This window comes from Egretta garzetta, unplaced genomic scaffold (assembly GCF_000687185.1).
Source record: "Egretta garzetta isolate BGI_Z169 unplaced genomic scaffold, ASM68718v1 scaffold260, whole genome shotgun sequence".
NCBI lineage: Eukaryota > Metazoa > Chordata > Aves > Pelecaniformes > Ardeidae > Egretta > Egretta garzetta.
The window spans coordinates 1821307-1846339 of record NW_009258662.1 but is presented as its reverse complement, the minus strand read 5'-3'; the positions used below and the strand labels follow the sequence as shown (position 1 = coordinate 1846339).

Here is a 25033-nt window from a genome sequence, read left to right as displayed (position 1 = left end):
ATTCAAAGGCACCCCTGGATGGTAGATCACAGGCTATACATATAGAAACAGCATTTTGCCTTCTGGACAGCATGGGCCATGGCCAAAATCTTTCTGCTGTCCCCCTGGATCTGTCTCAAATTCATCCTGCAATCTGCATTAATCAGCAACTCATACTACATGGAAAAAAAACAAACCATAAAACCCCCAGCATCCTCTCAGAGCACATGAAGAAGACCTGAAAGGAAGGCAGGTGAGCCCATAGGAATCCAGAAACTTGTGAGATGTGCCAAGGAAATTACAAAGTTGGATGTACACAAGGGCACAAAGTGCATTCCCTTCAAAGTGCTCCAGGCTGGCCTAGGGGTGATGAGTACCAGCCCAGTCGGTCCATCTGCAGCCCAGGCCATCTGGAGAGTGGGAAGACTCAGCCTACATCTCGATAGCAAGATGCTGTACAAGCAAAGAGAGAAAAAAAAAATAAAAATCACCTGGAGGTGTGTGTATCAGCAAAGAGAAGGTGAAGGCTATAGTGTGGAGGAGGGGAACAGGCTTGGCATGCCAGCAATGATGATTACAGAGGGAGGGAGTTTCTGGCACCAATCCATATGACAAGAGTAACACCAATATTTGTTTGCTTGGCAAAGAGTCTCTTGGTGCAATCAGACCATACGATCCTGGAAGCCAGCCATGCTAATCTGCTCAGCAGATTCATGGAAGGACTGCAAATGGGATGGTCCAACGATCCCACGCTGGTAGTACAGTTTCCCATCAGTACCTCTTCAAGACTTACTGATTTAGCAGGTCCTCATGCTTGGATGGTAGAGAACACACCCCATCCTCATCCTCTTGGGGTCCAAGTGCTTGTAGAGAAAAAGGTGGAGTGTTGCAGATGGAGATTAAAGGCCAGTAAACACAGATCCACTCAAGGTGGTGGTATGTTTTGAGCACTACTGAAGGGAAGGCTGGAAATGGACCTCAGTCCTGTCAATGTTTTGATTCATTTTATGTCATTGGGAACCGTGTGGAAGTCTGGATGGACAACAAAGAGCCAGGCTTGGCTTCAAGGTACCAAATAGTTTCTATTGTTCAAAGAACCCGCTCAATGAATAGGCAAGGGTACAGGACAGAAAGGAAAAGAATTAAAGGTGAAAGTAAAAAATAGGCGGTGGAAATTTCGGTGAGAGAGATGAGTCGGTGAGAAGATGGCTTCTCAAGAAAAGCGTGGGAGATATACACAGCATTTGTTGAAAGTGCCATTTGACAAAACCTTTCTAGCCACAGGACGAATGTGAATCTGCGTTTGTCAGAATGTACTTGTGATGCCATCCTTCCCCAGCCCTAGTGTCCTTGAGGGCCACAAACACACAGACAGCAAAGAGAAGGACCCTGAGGCTACAGAGCATTTCTCACATTGTCAGGCAGAAAGCTATCTCCGAAAGTTTTGGGTTTTGCAAGGCCATTATCCTTGCCAATATTGTCCAGTTGTCCCAGTGCTGAGAAACATTTCTTCTGTGCAGCAGACAGCAAAACCAGCTCCTGAGTTGAGCAGCTGGCTGCGAAATGTTGTCTCCCATGGGAAAGAGGTTCGTGCCCAGAGATGGTTTTGTTGCAGAAGCCAGGAGGGCTGCCACCCTCATAATCAATGACCAATGTAACATACATGTGTTGCGTGATGTTATCATTGCCTTGTTGATCAATACTCATCTTCTAAGGTCAGGTTTGTGCCTCTCCCTGCTGCCATGCAAATTGCACAGAGTCAGCAGGAAATCCTCTGTTAAAGGGGACAGAAGAGAGAAAGAGCAATCTCTACTGACAGACAAAGCCCTCCAGACTGGAGATGTCTCCTAGTCTGATGATACCTTTCAGAAAGAAACCCAATGAGAGGTGATAAAGCAGTGATGGAAAAGGTGTGCTAAAATGGGCAGATATGGAGAGGACGAGTCCACTGCCTCCTCCCCCATTCTGCAGAGCAAGACCTTGGAGGGCATAAAGTAAATACACGGGGTTGTGTACCAGCCCAGTGGTCTTGGCTTTACAGAAAATACAGTTCCTTAGGGAAGGAATTGGGGATGGCACAGAGCTTCTCATGATCTTTCTGATGGGAACAAGTGTCAGAAATACCAAGGATGTGATAAGGGTTGAGGGAGGAGGAGATTTGCAACGTAGGCCCTTCACCCCAGGCAGGGGGATGGAGGAGGAAAGAGGTGAGAAATGGGAAGGCAAATCCTGTGCTTGGTACATGAGACACACCAGAGGAGTCTACCAGAGAAGATAAATGGTGGTGGCATTGTACAGCAGGAAGCTGAGACAAAGCATCCCAGGGAATACCACCTGAGGAAGAGGTTGAGGTCCCTCCAGTTCCTGAAGTGGAAGGCACAGAGACCTGTGGCCCGCAGGAATGGCCAAAACCTGTCACGAGGGAATAGGGCCTGTTTGGTTGGGATAGCCTACCAGAAGGGCTGAGCCCTGGGCTGCCTTCCTGAACCACATCACCACTGAGTGGATCATGTCCAACCCTCCAGCTCCTCAGCAAGTTTCCCAGCAGGTTTACAGCAAATTCTGAATCCTGGTAGATGAAGAACTGGCAACCTCCCCGCTCATGAATATTTATGGCCTGTCCCAATGCCACAGCAGTTCAGGATGTCTGCTCCAGGACACCTTAACCAGCATATATGTGAGATCTCAACCAGCACATAAGGAAGGGGTGGGGGGGAACAGGGGATGCCATAGGAGTGCGAAGACACTACATGTGTGTCTTTTGGTCCAGCAATCTGGCTTGCCTGGGGCATGGGCTTGGGGTACAGGGGGGAACACATCAGAGACACCAGACCCAGAAGGCAGCACAGGGAGCTGTGGGGATTTCATCCTCTGAATGTGACACACGTTGCCGGAGTCTTCGGCAGCCGCCTCTGTGCCTGGTGGGTCAGCAGATATCAGATCTCTTAATGGGTACTGGTCCCTTGGGCCAGGCAAGCAACGAGCCATCTCAGGTCATTTACCAGACAGGCCGGGATGCTTTCAGACCATTCCTGACCAGGAAGTAATTAAGTGGCTTCCTATTTGTATTCTCCTGAGCTCCACTTGTCTGCAAGTGCTCATTAGTTACAATACGAGCCAGACAGCATTTGCAGCGCAGCAGCCAGCTCTGGATTAAGCCCCAAGGTCCAGTTCAGCTCAGCGACTGGCAATGAGGCATTCCCTGGCCTCGTCTGGAGGCAGTTTGATGTGCTAGCCATTAGGTACCAAGCCCATGAAGCCACAGAGGTGCTCAAAGCATGGCTGAAATCCACTGACACTGTGGACCCAGCCCTACATCCTCCCCAGATCTCAGCAGCCTGGGGTATCTGTTTAGAGCCAGACTCCTTCTCTCCTGGGGGAGATCATAGAATAGAATCATAGAATCGTTTATGTTGGAAAAGCCCTTTAAGATCATCAAGCCCAACTGTTACCCTAACCCTGCCATGCCATCACTAAACCCTGTCCCTAAGCACCTTGTCTGCAAGGCTACCCCCCACCCCGGCTCCCCCCTCCTCTCAGGCAGTTGTAGGGAGCGATGAGGGCTCCCCTCAGCCTCCTCTTCTCCAGGCTGAACATCCTCAGCTCTCCTAGCTGCTCCCCAGCAGCCTGGGGCTCCAGACCCCTCACCAGCTTCGTTGCTCTCCTCTGGACAGATGCAATGCCAGTGTTTCCTATACCTCCCAGTCCCTTGGTGCTGGGAGCTTGCAATGACTTTCCGAGGTAACACACTCCCTGTAGTGTATAGGAGGGAGAAGGCAGCTCCCTGGGGGTCTGGCAGAGCAGAGAGGAGAGGAGCAGAGGGAAAGGTGAGGGTCTGCTGGAGGGCGAGCAGAAGAGGGAAGAGGGTGGGACTGGAGGTGGAGAAGGCTTTCTGGACTGTTGGTCTGCCCCAGGCCAAAAGGCAGTATCAGCCCTGAGCAGCCCACGTATGTGACACATGCCCTGTGCCCCTGCCTACCTCAGGCAGCTTGACTCGTCCCTCCTGGAAGGAGCAGGAGCTGGGGTCATGAGTGCAGACGTGGCGGTACTTGCACCAGTGACACCGGTAAGGGCTCTCCACACAGGACAGACACCTGGAAATAGAGACAAAGAGTCATCACTTGGCCAGCCAGGACCTGTCAGCCAACAGGACAGACCTTGTCTGCTCACCAGCAACCAACCTGAGCCACAACAAGCTCTCTGAATAAAACAAGCAGTGGATGGTAACGACTCATGGTCGCTCACACTGTTGGAGATCTTTGTGCAGCTGCAGGCTCTGAAGTACATGGAGGGGACTTGAGGGAGGGAAATTTTCCTGTCCCTTACGTGCCAGTGGGTTTTTAATGGGCAGGAGTGAAAAAATTGCCTCCAGTTGCTTGGCTGAGCCCAACAGGCAGACGCACACCCTCACCCCTCTGTCTGTGAAATCTCGTTCAACTCCAATCCACTTTCAGCTCTGGTACAGTGAGCTGCTCTTCAAATTGGTAACAAGTGCTTGCTCTGATACATCAAATTAAAAATGGATAGTGTATTATAGTTTGTCAAGTAAGAAACCAAAACATGCCATAAATATTTAACACCACCATCTCTCCTGCTCTCCCCCCAGCACTTGCTTTCTGACACTGTTTGTCAAAGCAGCAGGAACACGGAAATAGGATTTGCCTTTCCTTGTGAATTGCTGAGCTGCAGTAATTATCTGCTTTTGGCACTTCTGATGGCTCAGTGGTGGGGACAGAGCCGCTCAGCCTTGCTCAGGGGTGGATCAACCTGCTGGGGGAGCATCTTTCTGCAGGAAAGCTTCAGACCCACCCCAGTGGGGCAGCTCCTGAGCAGTCCTGAGTGCCAGCTGAACCCCAGAAGAAGGGGGTGCGGGGTAGGAAAAGAGCTTACAGGATGGAAAAGACAGACTTGAGGGAATCAGTTGGGTGTTCCCTGCTCAGTTCACATCATGCAGGAACAAGCAGCTCCTGTCTTTCCAGATCTGAGGGCCCCAGACCATGCTAATTACATGGGGCAGGCTCCTGATGGTGGGACTGATGGCATAGATGAAGGTTGGAGGTGTGTATGTGTAGGCAGTGTCCGGCCATCCACAAACAACTGCTTAATAGGAAATGAGGGGGGTATTTGCTGAGGTCACAACCCGCTTTTGACTCCCTTCCCTGGCAAATTCCCATTGATGTGATGCTCCTCCACATGAGGAACACACGAGGATGTACCACTCCCGAAGGCAATGCCTTCCTGAAAAGGATCCTCATCAGCAGAACACTTGGTCTTCCCAGGAGAGACCCCACCATGCTGACCATCACGGAAGTGATCCTGTGTCATCGGTCACACTCGGACCCCAGGTCACCTCCACACCTAACCAGCTTCTTGAGGGACATGTGCCCCAGTCAGCGGTGAGTTCTGTGGCAGATCCAGGGGTGGGATTGAAAGCAGATATCAAAGGAAATGAACATACGAATTGTGGACGCTGCAGTTGTAGAAGACGAAGCTGGTGCTGGCAAAGGTCATACCCGTTTCCTTGGACTTGAGCTGAAGCTGGACAATGTGATGGTCTCCTGGGGAAAAAATAAATGCATCAGTGTATGACTTCTTCTTTAGCCTAGTTAAGCCCTGTTGGCCATGCCACCAGCCTGAACCTGGAGCTATCCCACAGTGCCTCAGCTAGTCTATCCTCAATAAATGTAGGAAGTTCAATAAAATCCTTCCAGAACCCAGTTCTTCAACGTATACACCTCCCCCTCTCATGGTACTGAGTTGATGAAGTAGGTCTTCACCACTGGAAATTATCACACCTGGGAGCAGAGTCTGGGCTGGGTGGTGATGACAGGTCTAGACCATACCTCACTAATTTCAAAACTATGGTGACTGAATTAATCAAACAGGAAAGCTAAGCTCAAAGAGAGGATGCAGATGTCTGGAATTATGAGGTCATTAAAATGGAGTACTCCCCTTACAGTTCTTCACTGCTTCTGGTTCAATTGATGTCCCCAGAAGCAATGGGCCTGTGGAAGATTTGAGTGCTGGCCCCAAACATCGTTAGCCTCTGCATATACTGTCTGAAGGATAAACATACCTGCCTTCCTAAGGGGATAAAGAAAGATCTGCTTTCTCCTCACCCTCATTATTTAATATCTCTGAATAGGGCCCAGTACCCAGGACAGCCATGTTTGAAAAAGGCCACCTGCAGATCCCGCCCCCAAGGAGAGGTTATACCTCGATAAAGGAGGATGGAGGAATGAGCAAGGAGGACAGACACCACAACAGTGAGGACAGGGTAGGAGCTCCCGATCTGCAGCCTGGGAAATGCTGATGAACAGAGAGATTCCCACGTGAACAGTTCTTCCAGGTTCACTCACTCCATTCACCCCAAGGTCCATTCACTCACGCCTTTGGCTGCAAAGAACCCAGCTCAGCGTGAGGGACTTCTACAAGCCGTTGCACTTCCAGAAGGACTAATCCATTTCCATAGCAGACCCATCCCTGCACCTCATCTCCTACGCGCCATCTCTTCATCCCTTTCCCACTGTTCCCATGCTGGGCAGTCAACTGTTACCTCTTCCCACAACGCCAAAAGCCCAATTCAGAGCCTGTCACGTGCGGGTAATGAGTGGGTGCAGTAATTGCAGTAATTTGGTGGGGAAGAGACCCATGCTTAATTCAAGACTTCAACCTGGCTGGCCCTTTCACCTCTATTATTTTCCTCCTCACCTGAAAGATTCATTAATCAATCAAGCCAAAGCAAACTTGACAATTCATCACAGCGTGTGCCTGCATGCACGCTCACCCACCTACAAGCACACACACACACACACGCACACCCCACACACTTCACTAAACACATTTTGTTGCCAGTGCTCGACTCTGCTGCCCATCTGCTGCCGCCGGCTTTGACAGCTCTGTTAACCGCTTCGTATTTAACAACTTTGCCAGCGTCTTGCATATATTTTAAAACAGGATGTGAGGATTGGATGGCTCCAGGGATCAGACGCGCTACAGAGCTTCACATCCTTTGGTTCAAATCCAGCTTCTGGCATGATGCATGGAGGACTTGGTCTTTGCAGAGGTGCGGAGCACCAGCTGCTGAAGTTGATACAAGCTGCATGTGCCCAGCTTCTCTGAAAACCATGCTTCACAGAAATCTCTCTCTCTTGTCCTGCCTCCAGCTTCCACTGCTATTTTTGTTTGCTGGTTGATTATAGCCTGGCCTGGGACAGATGTCCACACCAAGAAAATAGTTCCTGGCATCTATCTTGGTAGGTAAACATGACTGATAACTCAGCGGGACTGCAGTGGAGAGCACATGCAGGTGTGTGCAGCTTGGGGAGAGCAGAGATGATGGGGACAGTTCGTGTCACTTCCTTTTCTGTGGCCTGAGGACCCTTAGAGACAAACTTTACAGTAAATTTTCACAAGAAGCCAAGGACAAAAATGGCAACATCCTCTCTGTGCCTCTTGGGGTGATCAGCAGGGTCGATGTTTTTATATGAAGTCCCTGCAAAGAGTCACTGGTGCTCTTGAAAGTACGGAGAAAACTTGTTAGAAAAGGGAAACAAAGAAAGGGCAGGATGTTGTGGGTGAGGACACCATCCTTGGAGACAGAATCACAGAATCACAGAATGGTAAGGGTTGGAAGGGACCTCAGGAGATCATCCAGTCCAACCCCCCTGCTAAAGCAGGCTCACCTAGAGCATGCTACACAGGACTTCATCCAGGCGGGCTTTGAATATCTCTAGAGAAGGAGACTCCACAACCTCCCTGGGCAGCCTGTAAAAAAGCCCACACAAGGGAGCTTTCTGTGCTGGACCACTTTGGGAGAGGGAGCCAGTACCAAACCCAGAACAGCTAAAAGCAGCAAAGGCCAGGGACAAAGACACAGAAATGAGCATACAGGTCCAAATCTGGGAGGAGCAGGATGAAATTACAGACAGGGTCATTCAGGTCTGCATGACTTCCTGGCTGCTGCAGGGGATGGGATGTGTCGAGAGCATGCACAGCCTCACTCACTGGGTTGTATGACACCAGCCTGGGCAAAAGGTGAGCGAATATCCCACATCCATCTCTTGTCTTTGCTAGATATATGCGACTGCCACTCGGTGGCAGTCTGAAAACACATACTATTGCCCATGCAAGCACCTTAACGCAGGTACTGGTACTGCAGCACACCACTTGCACACGTGTGCATACATAAACACACACACATTCAGACAATGCCTGGTTCGATGTGCTGCTGTGCAGCTCCACCAGTGTGTACCAGCACAGCGTCCCACCTACTCCCTGTGCTTTGCATACCCTGTCCTCAGGCTCCCATGAGCCAAACTCTGCTTTGGGAGAAAGCAGGAGAGACACAGGGGTGCAGAGTGAGGAAAGGAGGGAGAAGTGGTGCAGATGGAGGAGCTGTGAGATACCCACCGTTCTCTGTGATGATCTGAGGTACCTCTTTGGCAGCTGGCGAGATGCATTGGATCTGACTGCCCACCACCAAGCCATCCATCTCCGAAAGGTCCTCGAAGGTGCAATTGACTCCTGCTGACAGCTCGGGGACATTGTAGGTCTCCAAAACCAGCTGCAAGCAAAGAAGGAGGGAGGGAAGAAGAGAGAGAAAAAAAGAAAAGAGAGAATACTAAGCTGAACAACAGAGCTGGGACAGCAGGAGAGAATTACACTGGAGAGGTTGGACAAAGAGCCTCTTGCTAGAGAGAGCATCCTCCTTCAACAGAAAGCAGCGATTCAGGAGAGGGATGTGTGTGTGGAAGGGGAAGGGGATGAGATGCTGATGCTGACACAAGTGGTACGTGGCTATGCAGGGGCAACTGCACTGCATCCCAGTGCTGGCTGGGTCAGTGGAGGGGAGGGAGTGCTCACTATCTGTCATGCAAGTGTAAGGTTAGGCAGGGAGTCTTTGGAGCCAGCTGTGAAGACCAGGGCTTTGGTGGCCCCAAAGCACGCGGTTTCTGAGGAAGGTGACTACTACTCACAAGAGGCACTCTGCAGACTACAGAGAAACTGTAGCGCTCCAGTCTAACTCTCTACGGCCTGCTCTCCTAGCATCAGCAGATGGGGGAGCGCTCTGTCACCAAGGTCCTGTGTAAGGAGAGTCTAGTTACAGCCTTCAGTCCACCACAAAAAAAAAAATGCTGTCCCTAGAGGCACAGCAAACCTCTCCTGCCCATCCCACCAAAGAAGCAGTTGGCCCTGGGGACATGCTGTATTGGGCTGCCACACATAAAAAAAAAAATCTCTGAGGGAGAAATTGCCCGTGTTTTTAGAGTTCTCAACACCCACTGGCATTGCTATGTCATTGCCCATGGTCATGAAGGAAAGGAATCTCATGGCTGGTTTCCATCACGTTTATTCTTTGGAGAAGGACCCTCATGCTGCTAACTGCCCAGACCAGCTAAGATCCTGCATGGCTGCTTTCCATCATTGAGGGTCCTGCCCAACCCACTAGATCATGTCTGAACACAGAGAGGCATCCCAGGGTACTTCTAACACCTTCTGATGACCTGCTAGTTAGTATAAATTTAGAAGTTTTGTGACCAAGCACTAGAGCCAGCCACTTGACACAGGCACAAATGCAGATGCTTTCCACACTTGCCTCCTCCATGAGCTAGCTGAGGCCCCATCTGAGCTGACAGTCACTGAAATGAGACACAAATGCATGCTGAAGTATTGTTTCTACCAGCACAAAGAACAGAAGAGGTCAGTCCAGGTGACCAAGCAAGAGAGAATCATAACATAACGTAACATAGTGTTTACTGCTCCCACACACTGTGTTTTCCTCACTTAGAGAAGGCTTGGAGCTATTTCTTCACACTAGGCACCATCAGGGAGAAAGGCTGAGCAGGCAGGCCTTAGCCCTGGCTGACATAAAGCCTTTGTGAGAGAGTGTTCATTTTCGAGCAATGGGAATGGCAAGGGGAAAGGCGATTTTTTGGATGAGGAGTAGGAAAAAGCTTTGGTTATTTGGATGGATTTAGCACTCAGGCTCCATTCTCCCTGCTCATTAAAACACTGCTAGCAATGGAGAAGGGGAAACTATGCTGCTTAACAAATATTTCTCTCTGAGCATGGGCAATGCAGAATGAAGGTGTGCCATGCAGAAGACGACACCAATGGATAGACCAATAGTGCTTGGCAACAAACATCATGAGCCAGTGCACACTCTGAACAGACAAGAAGTCCTACATCCCACATGCCTGCTCTGGAGTTGCTGTGATGAGGGAAGAACAGAGCCTTTTCCCAGCAAGTATCTCTTCTCAGAGATCCCAGAGCAGCAGCCCTGGACTGAAACACTCAGTTTTCCAAGTCCCTGTTAGTACCCAAAATCTAAAAGATTGTCTGGCCACACAGATACCTTCTCTGCCTCTGTGGGCAAGAACTCAGTATCATTGACCCTTTGCTAGAACCCAAGTGAGACTCAGTAAGGACACCACCAGGCATTCATTTGTTGATGTTCCCCTCCTGATCTGCCAAGAGACTCTCTGTCATGACTGTGGATGAGCTGAGACACCTGTCTATCTGCGACTGGGCTGAGACTCCCATGGAAATGTTCATGCAGATCATTGGGCAACAGTCAGACAATGGCAACTTCTGATCCCAGCACCTCTGGGTTGACTTGCCCTGCCAGAGTAACCTAGAGGTAAAGGTCTTTTATTCTGTTACCAGTTTCAATCTCCCTGAGCCAGCCAGTCCCCCAGGATTTATTCCAACATGAAAGAATTCAACAACTACTGAAAGAATAAGAAAAAGAAACCTTGAACTCCCAGAAGAACAAAGGACTCAAGATGTCTCAGATCAGTTTTGTTTGAAGCCTGGGAAAGTAAAGTCACAGCAAAGTTAAGAGGCTGAAACAAAGCAGCAGTGATTGGACATGCAGGCTTTGAAAGGCTGATTTCATTATCACTGAAGAAACCCTAGCACTCCAAAACCTGTCACCTGGAAGATGTCTGGCAGCTGCATCTTGAGCCACACCATTTAGATCTTTCAGGGTGTGGGGCTAGTGAATACCTCATCCAGAGACTGAACTTTTGGGGCCTGGGATATCAACTATTCCAGCCCAAACTAGTATGGCCAAAAGGACAGAGCCCTAGTAGCCTGAATGAAATAGGTCTCTGCTTTCTTCTCAGAGGGTGTTGGGATCTCACCATGTAAGGTACTGCTGTCACAAGTCAGGAGAGAAACCACAAACTGGTTAGATCTTCCAACAGATATTTCTTGCCTCAAGAAAGGATCATCTACTGCTACACCAGCATTCACTGCGGCTTTGTTGGCTGCTGACTTGAGTAGCTTGAGGCCATAAAGGCTGAACTTTGTGCTGGGGAACATCACAAGAGAGCATGAACTTTGGCAGCCTTAGGTTGCTCTGAGCAGCATCCTGCCTCTCTGCTCTGCATACTCAGTGCTGGACCTGCAGCAGGGTAGTGTTCTTGGTGGCTTAAGAAAGAAACACTTCCACCCAATATGATAGAAAATTGGAGCTTATTGAAATAACACATTTGTCCTTATCCTAGAAAGTAATTTCATCATTTCATGATAATGTCCCTTGCCTAAAGTCCATGCTCAGCCATACACAAAACCCTCCCCCAAGGAAGTAAACTACTACACTGTATGCAGACACTTGCAGGGCACAAAGTCCCTTCAGACCTGCCCTCAGCTCCTCACAGCAAACAGGAGAACCTCTTCCACACTTCTAAACAGGCAAAATGTCCTTCCATGGTGAATCTTTCTCTGTGCCAGGAGATTTGCTGGGGAAGTTAATGGACTCTGGAGAACCTCGTGCATGGAGCTGCCAGTCCTTCGCACTCGTGTTGAACCCAGGTTGCACATACCTGGGTCTGTCAAACTTCATGGGCAGATTAAACCTAAGGGGGACAAGGATTAACGTTCCTCACCAATACGTTGTACTGGGAGACAGAGATGTTGTTGGGATGCACGGTAAGCCGGACACACTGCTTCATCTCCGAGGCAAATCTCCGAGGCTCGCTGGAGCGTTCACATCGCTCCTTCCTCGTGCACCTGAGCAAACGGGAACAGAGAGTGACAGAGTTAATAGAAAACCAGTCTGGGAAGGTGAGGACAACCCTGGGACATGGAGGGAGCAATAATTTTGGATGGAAAGTCAACACTCTATCCTTTGGGACTGCACCAGCTGGAAAACCACATTCATGCCCTGGAGCACCCTGAGTCATGCTAGCAGCCATGGGTTAGCTCAGCAGCCTGGAGAGTTGCAAAGACACCATGAAAGGAAGAAGGGTGTTGGGTGAGAGCCCCATCCCTCGGGTAGAATGCACAGCTCCGGAGATGCTCTGTCTTTCTACCCACATAGCAGGTACAACATAAACTTCCCCTGGCAACCCTGAAAACTGTCCTGTCCAAGGGCAGTGGGACATCTTCCACAGGGAAGTCCTTCTAGAGTAGCTGTGCATAGTTCATGCTCTTTGGTCCCACAGAGGAGACTGCAAATCCGTGGTACTTCTAGGTTGCTGGCACCTCTCTCCTGGGAAGGAGCAGCCCTCCCACCCACTGCCCAGCAGCTGCTAAGTAGTCCTAGGCAGGTTGAGGGGGTTTTTTGGCATCTGATTTGAAAGTGCCTGACTACAGGTGCCCAGGGTTGAATCTTAAAAATTCTGGTGCTCTGCTGGTGGGAGTTCAGTGAAAGTGGTGGGTGCACGGCACCTGCACTGCACAAGCCTACGAAGCTTGCACCATGCACCAGCTGTTCTCAGTGCTTTCAGCTCTGTCACTGTCTCTTGTCTTGCCTGTCCAGCGTAAACACAGGCCAGCAATGTGCATTGGTAACGGTGCACCCTGTTTGAATCCAGATTTGCATTTGCTTAGCATAAAACACATCTGTATTTTACTCCACATGTGCTGCCAAGGCCATTGCTTCAAGGAAGATGTCTGTCTAGAAATCCACAGGGTTAATACAAAAGGACAGCTCCAACTGCATGCCAATTACCTTTTGCCATTAAGCTAATGTTATGGACTTGCACAGGGTGTCTTCAATGGATTTTGTTATTAGCAGTGCTATTACCCCCATTAAAATCAGCTATAAAGACTAAGTGCGGATGTTAAATTATTCACCCACTCCCAGACTTTGGAGTCTTAGTTGTGAGAGCACGCCAGGGCTGCTGGAGGGTTAGCTCCAAGATCACCCCTCAAGGTCCTTGCTCCCTGGAGCAGGGACTGTGCCTGTATGCACGGGGATTTGCAGAAGGGGATCTGAGGCAACACGTGCAAAAGCAACTCAATATATGGCTGAGCCTGAATATTACAAAGCTTGGGGTCTGGCCTAAAACTTTAGGGCTTGGCTTCTCTCTAGTGGCTGACACTGGATAAAATGAGCACCCCAATTTCAACTTCAAATCACTGCATCTTTCTGGTAGAGGAAAGTTTTGCATTTGCAGTGGCAGTAATCATAAAGGGAGATCTCTGCCATTCTCAGCACGCTCTCGGTTTGCTTTGCAGATTTGAGAGAGCAAGAGCAGCATTGCAGCTCCCACCCTTCATTCCCTAGGAGCCTTCATCCCATTAAGTCTCCTTTAGCGCTACCGCATGCTGGATCAGGAATTTTAAACGTGCAGTCTCCAGAGGGTTGGGCGGATAGCTGATTAACTACTCCCAAAACTGTAAGTCCCCTATTGCAGAACGAAAGCCACAGCAAAGTGCTGACCTGAGATTTTTGTAAGCACTTCTGTAAAACAAATACACACAGCAATCCCATCAAAGATCTACAGGGCATGGGAACTCCTCTCCTGAGAACAGCTTGGAAGGAAACCCTTCTGGGCTCGGTGTTAAAACACAAGCGCCCAAATTCTTCAAGATGTCCTTCTATCTCCCATTTATTTCCTCCAGCTGCAGCACGATAGAAATGTCTGGATTTTCTAAAATTAAAGTGGCAGATACCCAGGCTCTGTTCAAGTGTAATAGGTTGCAAACACATCCAGCACATTTGCACAGGAGGACAACACATGGGTATAGGTTAAGCATCTAGGAATGTGGTTTGTATTCCCAGCCCGACCACTGAGTATGAATATAATTATCAGCACCTTATCTTGCTCTTTATTGGTCATACACATTTAAGACATGTAACATTTCCTACCAAAACCTCACTCTTTATTAGACTGATGTGTCTTGCAGCCTTGATATCTGTTGTAAGGTGTGTTGCATCCAAATAACGTAATGATGAAAACCCAAACCAAACTAAGCCTGGTTTTAATACAACGTTAAGGTTGCAGTGTCAGGGTCTGAGGAATTAGGTACTGCCAGACTGAAAGGAGCTTCTGCACTCCTAAATCTGCTCCCTGCACTGACACACTGCAAGCCAGACTTTAATTACAGGATCACACATTATTATTCTTTTTTTTTCCACAGCTGACCTCAATTCTGCCGCTTCCTAACTTTTGACTTCGACTGTCTGACTTTTTCAATGCAATTTCTCAAACTAAAACAAAGGGGCAGGGGGGAACCCAAACACCCAGTTGTGCCTGGTTCTTGAGTCTGATGATGAGGGAGCTCTGCCAAGCTGAACTAAACCGAGCCGGGGTCTGGGTCACCAGCAGGGTTCAGGCTCTCAAGTCAACATGACAGACCCCTTCCTTGAGCTAGCAGCATAATTCACCCCAGGTAACTGACCCCAGATGCTGCATAAATCAAGACTAAAGGGATGGAGCTGCCTGCCAGTGCATTTTGCAGGTTTGTCCATACAGAAAGGAGTGATGTGGGCTCTTCTTCAGACCCTTATGTTTTCACCCATCTCTTCTTCAGAGCCTTTTGGCTTCCCCTATCTCCTCCTCCTTGACCACCTTATTTATCCCAAGGTGGAACATGTGGAATGTCCTGCAGGTTTATACACCATGCTCTCCCAGGTGGCTGCCCAGCAGCTGCAATTGAGGCTCTTCAGAGGCAAAATGTGGTGGATTTTCAGGGGAGAGGCAAAATGTGGTGGATTTTCAGGGGAGCAGAAAAAGGTACAGACCTGTCATAAAGTAACCTCCCTCCAGCCTGCCTCTGCATTCCCCAAAATGTTCTGCCCTCCCCCAAGAGTGAGGGGAAACAGCAGAGAAAATTGTTTCAGCGTGTGCAGGGCAAAGTATTGCCCTCCAGCATCAGCGTCTCAAATCCCTGAATGATGTTGGCTGAAACGCAGAAACAAACATGGCAAAGCACCCAGCCACTGAAGGCAGCTGCCCAGAGGGGACGTTGCTGCCCAAAAAGTAAGTTCAGCAAATTGTAAATAAAGACAAATGAGACTTTTAATAAATAAGTACTTCCAGGCACAAATGCCTGCCTTAGAAAAGTGGTCACCTGGAAGGCAGCTGCCTGCGCACGGCAGCTGGACTGTGAAAGGGATAATGAAATATCCCAACCCCAACTAATCATTTCTGTTGTCTCTGTTGAGAGTCAGAACGTACTTTGGGCCCTGGGAGATTGCTGCGGCTCTGCTGCGCTCTCGTCTGGTGCGCCTGTTACGGCTTATGCAGAAAAAAATACCTTGTACTGCCAATAACTGTTTTGCTTTAATAAAATACCGGTAACTAACGTGCTGGGTCTGTCAATACGCCGAGATCACTTTCCACTGCCATATAACCTAATTCAATGCTATTCATGCTATAATTAGCTGGTGCGTAACTCCCACCCAGTGGCATCACATTACACTTAAGACACCTAAAAGAGCGTATTCCACTCCTGAACTTATTTGCATAAGATTATGGTGTAGACACAGCACTTCTCTGTACGTCTTAATAACACCTGCTATTTCATTATCAGCTGCATCTTTAACAATTGCAAGTGTCCTGCTTCTGTCCAAACCATCAGTACAAACACTAAAAAACCAGTCCTATCGCTGAACCATGAGGAATGTTATTTCCTCCTCATCTCCCATTATGAATAAATACCGCTAACGCTAACCCTCTGTTCACCATCCACTAACCAATTATTTTAATAATGTTAAATTAATACTTTGCGCTTCTATAGCATCTCTCATCTGAGGATCTCAAAGGGCTTTGCCTGGAGCTAATTAAACTTCACTACACCTCTGCGAGGTTGAAACGTTACCAGGCAGAGACAGGGAAGTGAGGCATAGACACATGCATGTCAGAGAGCAGAGCAAAGCCCAGGTCTCCTGAGGATGAGATGAAGGGATCTGGGACCCAAGAGATCATGGGTAAATCCCGGGTCTGCCATCTGGGACCTAAAGCAATCTGCTGGGGGCACATTCTGCAGACACCAGCTGCAGAGAGATAAAGTGCTATTCCACCTTTGCAACAAGATGCTAAAGGCTCTTCTGCCTTGCTAGGGCTTGGTCAAACCAAGCCCAGACTCACTCCATCACCTCCAGGGTTGGTCCCTAAATGTCCAAGGTTAAGAGGGTTAATCTGAAGCCCAGAGATCTTTGGAGAAGCTGAGCACAGACCCAAGAGTTCCATGCACCTGGATAGACCAGGTACAAGGAGGGTCAAGTGGGGTACTCCTCCACCTGCAAGCTCCTTGTTTTCCCTATGCGTGGTGTGGAAAAGAGATCATGCTACTGCAGGGTTGCCAGCCTAACAAGAAAACATGTGTGCCATGCGCATGCTTTCACCTGCCTTTGCCTCTCAGTGAGGCACATCTCCACCATACTATTGTAGAAAAAATAACAAAGAAACCCCACAAAAAAAACCCCAACAAGTCAAACCCCATTATCTTTATTTTTCACCTTGCCTCTTTTGGGCTGCATCTTTGTTTCCTCTGTGCCCAACGTAGTGGGATCCCATACCTTGCTGCACCCTCACCATACAGTCCTGCAGACCCTCATACCCATCCTATCAGTTTACACTAAGGAGTTGCTGTCCTACATTTCTGGAGCATTGCACCTCCCCTTCCTCCCACCTTGAGGTTGTGTCTTTGCCATCCAGACCTCATGGGATCTGGACTAATGGTAATAAAGTGGCTGTGATCACAACATCTGCAGGGGATGGAGATTGGTTCAGGAGGCTGAAGATGATTTAAATAGGAAGATGTCTTCTGACCACGTAGGGGCTAGGGATGGGGAGAAAACTGCGGAAAAGGTGCTATTTGCAGAGGAAAGGGAGCAGGGGAGTTGCGATGCCAGGAAGTAAGTGCTAACTGAGGTCATCCCTCATGAGAGTATGAGGTGGGACAAGTGCCTCCAAGGGGGATATTTCTCTGCCCCTCCCACTTCTTGTCCATCTCTTCATCCCACCACTGCCCGAAATGCCTGAGTTTGCTTTGGGTGACTCTTGATTTCTTAGCAGAGGGAAATGAGAAGAAGGTGGTGGTGTGCTCTCCCCTCCCAGGCAGGGTGCTGGGAGGTTGGCAGAGCTGCAGGTGCTCTTAGGACCTGAGTCAGAGCACCCCCGCAGCTCTGCAGCTCCCATTTCTTGCACCAGGATGGAGACACATACTGCCCTGAGAGCTCTACAGGCCAAGATCTCCAGACCTCTCTCTGGCCATTCATTAGGGTCAAAATACTTCACAGTCCCATAAGCTTTTCTCTTAGCCATACGTGCCAGCAAGGCAGCCCTTAGTATCATTTGTGATGGCAAATTAAATGCATTTAAAGGACCCTTGTGCCTGGCCTTTCTAGTGGTAATTATTTTCCAAGACGTGCAAAACCCTGATAAGATCATGAAGTGATTTTCTCTTATAATTTGAGCTTGCGGGGTCAGAGGTGCTCAGCTGCTCCACAGACCCACGCGGTGGCCTGGGGCCACAAGGCTTCAGGGGAGAGGTGGGAAGTTGTTCTGCTAATTCACACCATTAGCCAGATCCGGTGGTCCCTGCTGGAGACCAAACTGACACCCTGAATGGACAAAATAGACAGAGACAAATAGTTCTGGGAGGAGAAAACCAAGGAGGAAGTTTCCGTAAATCTTTTTTTCTTCTTTTTTTTTTTTTTTTCGTGGGGAGGTAGAAATAGTGCCATCAGAAGAACAGCATATAGTCCTGAGTCTTTCTTGTGTATATCCATAGCTGTTGAAAAAAGAGAAGATTTTTATTCTCAGTTTTCTTTTTTTTTCCCTCATTTTCCCAGAAGCAGACTCCAACATTTCTAGTATGAGACCAAAAAAAAAAAAAAAATGTCAGTTTTCTGGCAATGGAAAAGGTCTTATCTGCAATTTTGTCAATTAAAAACAATTTTCAAGACAAAAGAGTGGTGATTGGATCTGATCAGACATTGCTACTCAGAACAGAGGGGCTTTTCTTTTACAAATGGCAATTAGCACATTATAAACTTGTTTTATTCAGGAAAAAAAATAATATTACCATTAAAAAATAATAAATTCCCAGAAATAAATTCCAAACAAATTTATTCTTTTTGGAGAAGCCTCACCATTTGATGCACAGCGGTTTTCTTTTGACTGCCTTTGCATTGCAAGATTCGTAATCTGGCCAGTGAGATGGGCTCACAGGGAAGAATAGGGACATGACACATCTGTATTTGATGCCAAAAGTGGAGGGGAGCAGCATGAGAGACAGCTCAATGGTTTGGGTCAGCTTGGCAAACCGAAATTACACCCTTCCACCACCTTCAAACAGGTAATTTGTGGGCATCGCTGTTTTGCAAAAGGTTTTGACATTTCAGCTTTCTTTTCTGATTCCAAACAGTGACATTTCCCACAGGGGATAAATTCACTCACCCTTTGACAGAATAATCACAGCCACCCTTTCCTTACGCCTTCCCACCAGTGCTGGTAAACTCAAAGTGGCAGGTGGGAACCCGTACACATGCCATTCGCACCAGCAAGGGCAGGCCACCGGGGCAAGATGGGACATTTCGATGGGGCACAGAGTTCATGTTTGTATCCCCATTTCTCTCCCCAGCCTCTTTACAGCTAGGCATTTGTCATGGTGTGGGGTCACTCACACTGGGGCCTTCAGCTTGTGCAAGTTGGAGATGTTGCCCCATCCCATTCCTCACCCCTTCCCAGTTCTGTAGTTTCGTGCTTGGACACAGATGCCCATGTTTCTCTCATATCTCTTCAGCTCTTCCCCTTCAATTCACCCTGCCTTCCTCTCCTCAGGTTGTCTGTCTGTCTCCTTGACTCTTATGGCAAGGGTTTTCATGTGTCTCCTAATCTTCTCATGCCCAAACAAGAGAAAATAGGATATGGGGAAAGAGAACGTGGGCCTGGGTAGAGCGGGGATGGAGACGTGGGGACAGGGGAGGAAGCTGGGAACGAAGGGTCCAGCAGTCCATTTGCACATCCCAGAGTCTCTGTGAGGACAGCAATGGGCAGGGCTGGTGTGAACACCCCCATGGTCTGAGCCATAAGCACTCCCACTCCTTCCCACACCTCAGGGTCTGACCTTTCTTCCACTCCCAGCAGTCTCTTTGTCCAGGTGTGTTCGATAGATACATCCAGGGAGAAAGTTCAGAAAAATTTCCACAGAGAAGCATAAAGAGGAAGAAGGGAAACTTTCAGTGAAATCTTATTTAGGTCTCAATTTGAAGACCCTGAGAAGCACAGATGGTCCCAGCTGTCCTGGAGCAAGACAGGGCAAGACACAATGATTTTCCATTTCTTCAATGTCTTCATCTCCAAGGGGAAATCTGAGTTTTCCCAGCCCAACAAGAGCCCATGGTGGGGCAAGCTGCACTTGCAGGTGGGTGGCAAGGGTCAAACTGAAGAGGCCTCCCCATCCCCAGCTCAGCACAGACCAACAAATTGGGAACCTGAAATCTAGCAAGGGGTGCAGGCATGGCCCAGTAGCAGCTCTCCTTGCCCCCGAAGGGAAGGGGCACTTCCTCTAAAATGAAATAACAGAAAGGGTGGCTGTTCCTCAAAGTCTTCATCTTGTACCACAAGCTACAAAGCCTGGGTTTTCCTCTCTGTACACAGAGCCAGGGTCACTTGGTGTCCTGCTTATCTCCCCAGCCTGCCTTCCCAGCACAAACATTGTACAGAATATCACCCAAGAGTCCCTGTCCCTCCTCTGCCCGAAGTCCTTGCTCAGAGGCCAGAGGGGTTGTCTACTCGAAGACCACCCAGCTAGGTCTGCGATGCCTTTTGCAAGGTGGTCAGCAGAGGGAGCTCAGTGGAAGCCAAGTGTAAACCTTCTTAATGGCATTTTCAGCCAGGGCTGGGGATAGGAGTTGGAGAAAGGGACTGCAGGACACAGAGAGACGTTCATTTCCAGGAGGCTCTGGAGATTCAAGCTATCTGGCTGTGATGGTCTGAATCAGTCTCATTAGTCTGGTCCTTCTTTCAGGATGAGATGCAGTATGACAGCTTCATTTTTTATCGGGGAAAAGTTTTTGTTTCCACGTTGGAAAGAAGGATAAGACAGGAACAGAGCAATTCAAGGGATCTGGAGATGTAATGCTCAGAGGCCGGAGGGGTTGTCTACTCGAAGACCACCCAGCTAGGTCTGCGATGCCTTTTGCAAGGTGGTCAGCAGAGGGAGCTCAGTGGAAGCCAAGTGTAAACCTTCTTAATGGCATTTTCAGCCAGGGCTGGGGATAGGAGTTGGAGAAAGGGACTGCAGGACACAGAGAGACGTTCATTTCCAGGAGGCTCTGGAGATTCAAGCTATCTGGCTGTGATGGTCTGAATCAGTCTCATTAGTCTGGTCCTTCTTTCAGGATGAGATGCAGTATGACAGCTTCATTTTTTATCGGGGAAAAGTTTTTTGTTTCCACGTTGGAAAGAAGGATAAGACAGGAACAGAGCAATTAAAGGGATCTGGAGATGTAATAAGAGGGGTTTTTTAGCCAAAATCTGACCAACATGTAGAGCCAGCTTTGTGTCTCCTGAGATGGTTTTATCACAAGGGGGGAGCAAGGCTGGGGAAGGAGGGAGCAGCTGAAATTTGCCTTTCCCTCTGCTGGAGCCAAAGCAAATTTCTGTCTGGAGTCAGGAAAAGGAAGGAGATTCAGTCCCACTCACATGTAAAGTTTAAGGTCAGTTTTAGCAATGTTTTGACATTTCCAGGTTCCCTTGGGGTCCTAAGAATAGGAATGCCATAAATGTCGAGACGCAGACATAATTGACCTTAAACTTCCTGTGGTGATGTGGCGAATAGCCATCCCTCCCTGTCTACTCTTTCTGGCCTCCATGTCGCTCTTCATCCCAGTCAGAGGGTAGCTTTCCCTGGCACGAAGGGGTTAAATTTTATTCACTGCCAGGGATACTCCATTCAGGACAGAAAGGCAGGAGATGCTGCAGGGAAAGAAGGACAAAATCCAAGCTGATATCATGCACAGGATCATTCCTGGGAAAGCTGTGCTGGTGGTGAGAGGAGGAGAAGCTTTCTCAGAAAATTCATATGCATCTGAGAAAGGAGTTGGACCCTTGTTTTTATCTTTGGCTCTAACCACAAACAGACTCACCTCCCAAAAAAAAACCTGCTCTTTAGGCATCAGTGATGAGCATGGGCAAAGATGGGAAAAAGGGCATTGGAGTGGCCTGGGAAAGCCAAAGCAGTGGTTTTTTTTAACTGGTGGTATTTTGGAACCCAGACATCTGTGGAGTATCTCATGGAAAAGGGAACTCAAGAAAGATGAAATTCACTGTTTGGAGTTTTGCATCTCCCTGGGGCAATTTTTCAGGGACCAGGAGCCACAGAAAGTTTCAGACCACTAACCAAAGCTCAGTCCCACCTCTGCTCTTTTCAATGTCCCAGCAGGGATGACCCTGGGGTGCAAGACCAGAAGATCCCTCCATCCTTGGGCTGAAGTTTGGGGAGGGAAGCACTGGCCTGCCAAAGCTGCCTTTTCCCCACATGCCTCCTGCCCGTTACCGACCCTGTCACTTCGCCAAATAGACTGAGGATGCTAATTGCTCTGCCTGCTAATCTATTCTAATACATGGTAATAGAAGCCGAGTTTCTGCCCTGATAACTCTGCCAGCTTATGCTGCAGAACGGCAATCCCACCGCCCGCCCGTTATCTCTGTCCCCAGGTGGGCTCCTCCCTCTATCACAGCAATTGAATAAGCCCACCCCCGGAGCCCTGCGGGGCGTGGGTGCAAGGGATTTACTCCTCCATCTCCCGCCCTACAAAGCCAAGCACTCCATAAACAGCATCCCTTCCCCCTGCTTTGGGGGATTTCATGCCCCTTCTCCTTCCCCTCACCCCCTTCCCTGAGTTTCTAGAGCTGCAGATTGTCTTGCCCTGTGCTAATCTGGCCTGGGGGGCCCTGGGTTGGCCCATCAAATGCAACATGCTCCCCCGCCTGTGAACAAAGGTTCAGAGGTGGCCCAAGGACCACACCAGCTCACGCATTGCTGGGGTGCAGCCACGGACAAGCGATTTGTGTGTACACGTGTGTGTCTCTGCAGGCAGATGCCTGATGAGCATTTTGATGGCTCATTCAAGCCTGAGATGAACAGGAGCATTTCGCATGCAAATCCCTGGAAACTTGGAGCCTTTGTCCAATGAAGAATTGGAAATTGTTTCCTGGCACAAGGGGAGGAGGGTGTGGAAATGAGGGAGGGGGTCTGTGGAAGGTGGTGTGGAAATACACCCCTCCGCCGGCCCTGCTCAGCATTACAGAAAGGCTCTGTTCTTCCCGTGACAGCCGTCATGCTCAGAGAGGCCTCCAAAAGCCCCAGCAAGCTCTGCAGCATTAGTCAACCTCCAGCACTGAGCAACTTAGGGGTAAGGACTCGGCTCCAGCGGGGTCCCAGCCTCAGGCTGCAGGTGATGGTGGCATTTCAGCCTGGGAAACTCTACTTTCGTTGTCTTCAGCTTCCAGTGAGACCTGTGCCATGAGGCACAGTGCCCTGGCGAACAGTGGCATTTGCTTGAAGCAGTGACTAGCAGCAGTCACGCTGGAAACACACAGGAAGAAAGCTGTTCCCTGCTGTAGAAGCGGTCTGAAAAAAGCCAACATGTGTGTTTGACATATGGGAGGATGGGTATCACCTGCCTTCATCCCCTGACCTCTTCCAACCTCCTGCAAGGGTCAAAGACACAAGCAAAGGACACCTCTGAAGCTACAGGGTCTCTGCTATGCTGTCCCTTAAATCACAGCCCTCTGACTCCTTTTGTTGCTGAATGAACCAGGCACAACTCAAGCCTGGAAGCTAAAGGCAGGAGGAGAATCTCAGAGCACAAAATCACAAGCAGCAGGCAGAACTCAAGCCAAAGGCACGCATATGAACTGCAGCCAGTCCAGAGCACGGAGGTGGTCCACAAGAAACTAATGACAGGAATCTGCCTGGAACCGTCTTTTGCCATCTGCCCATAAAAGACTGGGCTTCAAATGGAGATGGAAAAACCCCTGAAGATTCAGCTGAAGGCTACCTGAGTAATACAAGCTTCTGTCTCTGGGGAGGCAGTAAAATAACTTTCCCAGCACTGAATTCACTTACAGTCATTTTAAAGAAAATTAAAAAAGAAGAAAGCAAGAGAAAGGGAACAAGGTTGCTAGATAAGGCAAGTAATTAATGAAAAAAATTGCTTTTCCCAGAGAGCATCCTATCATGGTGCTTCCTATTCATGCTAATAATATTTGTGAGTGTCTTCCCCAGAACCTGGGTAGATAACACCTACGCTCTCCTGTGCTCCTACATGCTCTCCTCTGCACGGGCTGATGCAAATAATTTGTTGAAAGAGGATGAAGCTCTTTGTTCATGGCCGGATTCAGATGCTCGGGAAAATTATCCATGAATTCTTTGTGCGAGCTTCTCTCAAGTCACTCCAAAGAAATGTATTTGGTCTTTTCACTATCAACGTGGCCCAAATGCCAAGTATCTGTTGGTGAAGATGATGCGAGGTGCCCGTGCCTCCAGAAAGGCAAACTTTGGAGTGTGTTGCTCAGCGATCAGAGCTAATCCAAACCAGTCGTCCTAGGTTTCCCAACAAATCACTGCCAAGACTGCAGTGAGACCCAGGAGTCCTGAAAGATGGGTGGGAGGCTTTGGTGCCACTTCAGCCTCCCCTCTTGAAGGACAAATGGGGCAGGAAAACTGCAAACAAGGAGGACAGCATCTGTGTTCAAGGAGGTTTGCAGGGAGGTTTGGGGAGCCATGGGAAGTACACTGTAAGGGGTCTCCCACTTATACAGATACTGAATCACTGCCAGACTCAGCCAGCATGTAATTTAATTGCTCTTTTGCTGTTAGCATCTGCTGTTCTGACTTGGGGAAGCATAGTAAGAAGAGAGAAAACATTTCCACAGGATAGACTGATTGGGCTTGAACACTGTTTATCGAAATCCCCCACCTCTGGAAACCCCTTGCCCCAGTTTTACCCAGAAAGGTGCAGGGCATAGAGAAGCCTATGACTTTCTCAAACCAGGCTCTCCCTCCCCACTGCTCCTTTCGACCTTCATCAATATCTCCTTTTTCACATCACTCTTCAGCTCCTTCCTTTCCTTCCTTCTCCTGCCCATGTGCATCTGCCCGTCCGTGTCCCCTGGCAGCAGAGCCAACAGACAATGACGTGTGCTGTAGCTCCGGTGTTTGCTGCTGGCAGAGACAGTTCTCCCCTCTGGGCCCAAACTTTCCCCATGCTATGCAGCAGTACAATTAGAAGCCTGAAAAAGTCCACAGGATAGCACAGAGGGAATTAGACTGAGCCCCCATTACCATGCAGACCTTTAAAGGAAAGCCTGCGGCTGCCCCATGGCTCCGGTTGGAGAGCAGAGGCATTCCACGTGAAGAGTTAAGCCTCCCTAGGGAAAAACAAGGAGAGGAACCTCTTAGGGCAGGCTTGGCTTTCTCCTCGTGATGTGAAATCACTGTGATGAGATTTGCTGCCCGAAGAAGACAGGCACCCATGCAGTCTCACCAACCCCTTTCAGACTGTGTCTGAAGTTCCCAATCCATCTCTAGGGCACTTGTCTCTTCAGAGCAAGATAAAAATATGGACTGAGCTGGATGCCCAGCTTTCAACAGGTGAACTGTCTCATAGGTCATAAGTAAAGGATAAAATGTGCTTACATGGTAGTTTTCAGGCCTTCACATGACTGATGTACAGGCTTTTGGTCAGAGCTAGAGCTTCCCAACTACCTAAATCAGCATTTCACCCCAACTCTGACAAAAATAATAAAAACTCTACTCAAAGTATGCCTCATCCTGACTTTCACAGCTCAGCTTCTTC

The 25033-nt window shown here is 48.9% G+C and overlaps 1 protein-coding gene across 1 annotated transcript in view; it reads right to left on the bottom strand.

Annotated features, from left to right (window-relative positions):
- The window catches only part of PLXNA4 (plexin A4), a 454140-nt gene that overhangs the window by 101924 nt on the left and 327183 nt on the right, over window positions 1-25033 (bottom strand). Inside the window, exons 5-8 of the mRNA XM_009648415.1 lie at window positions 11874-11997; window positions 8392-8545; window positions 5438-5537; window positions 3959-4073 (exon numbers count right to left, since the gene is read on the bottom strand). Of these exons, the coding sequence (XP_009646710.1) occupies window positions 3959-4073; window positions 5438-5537; window positions 8392-8545; window positions 11874-11997 (493 nt within the window). The remainder of the gene's footprint in view (window positions 1-3958; window positions 4074-5437; window positions 5538-8391; window positions 8546-11873; window positions 11998-25033) is intronic.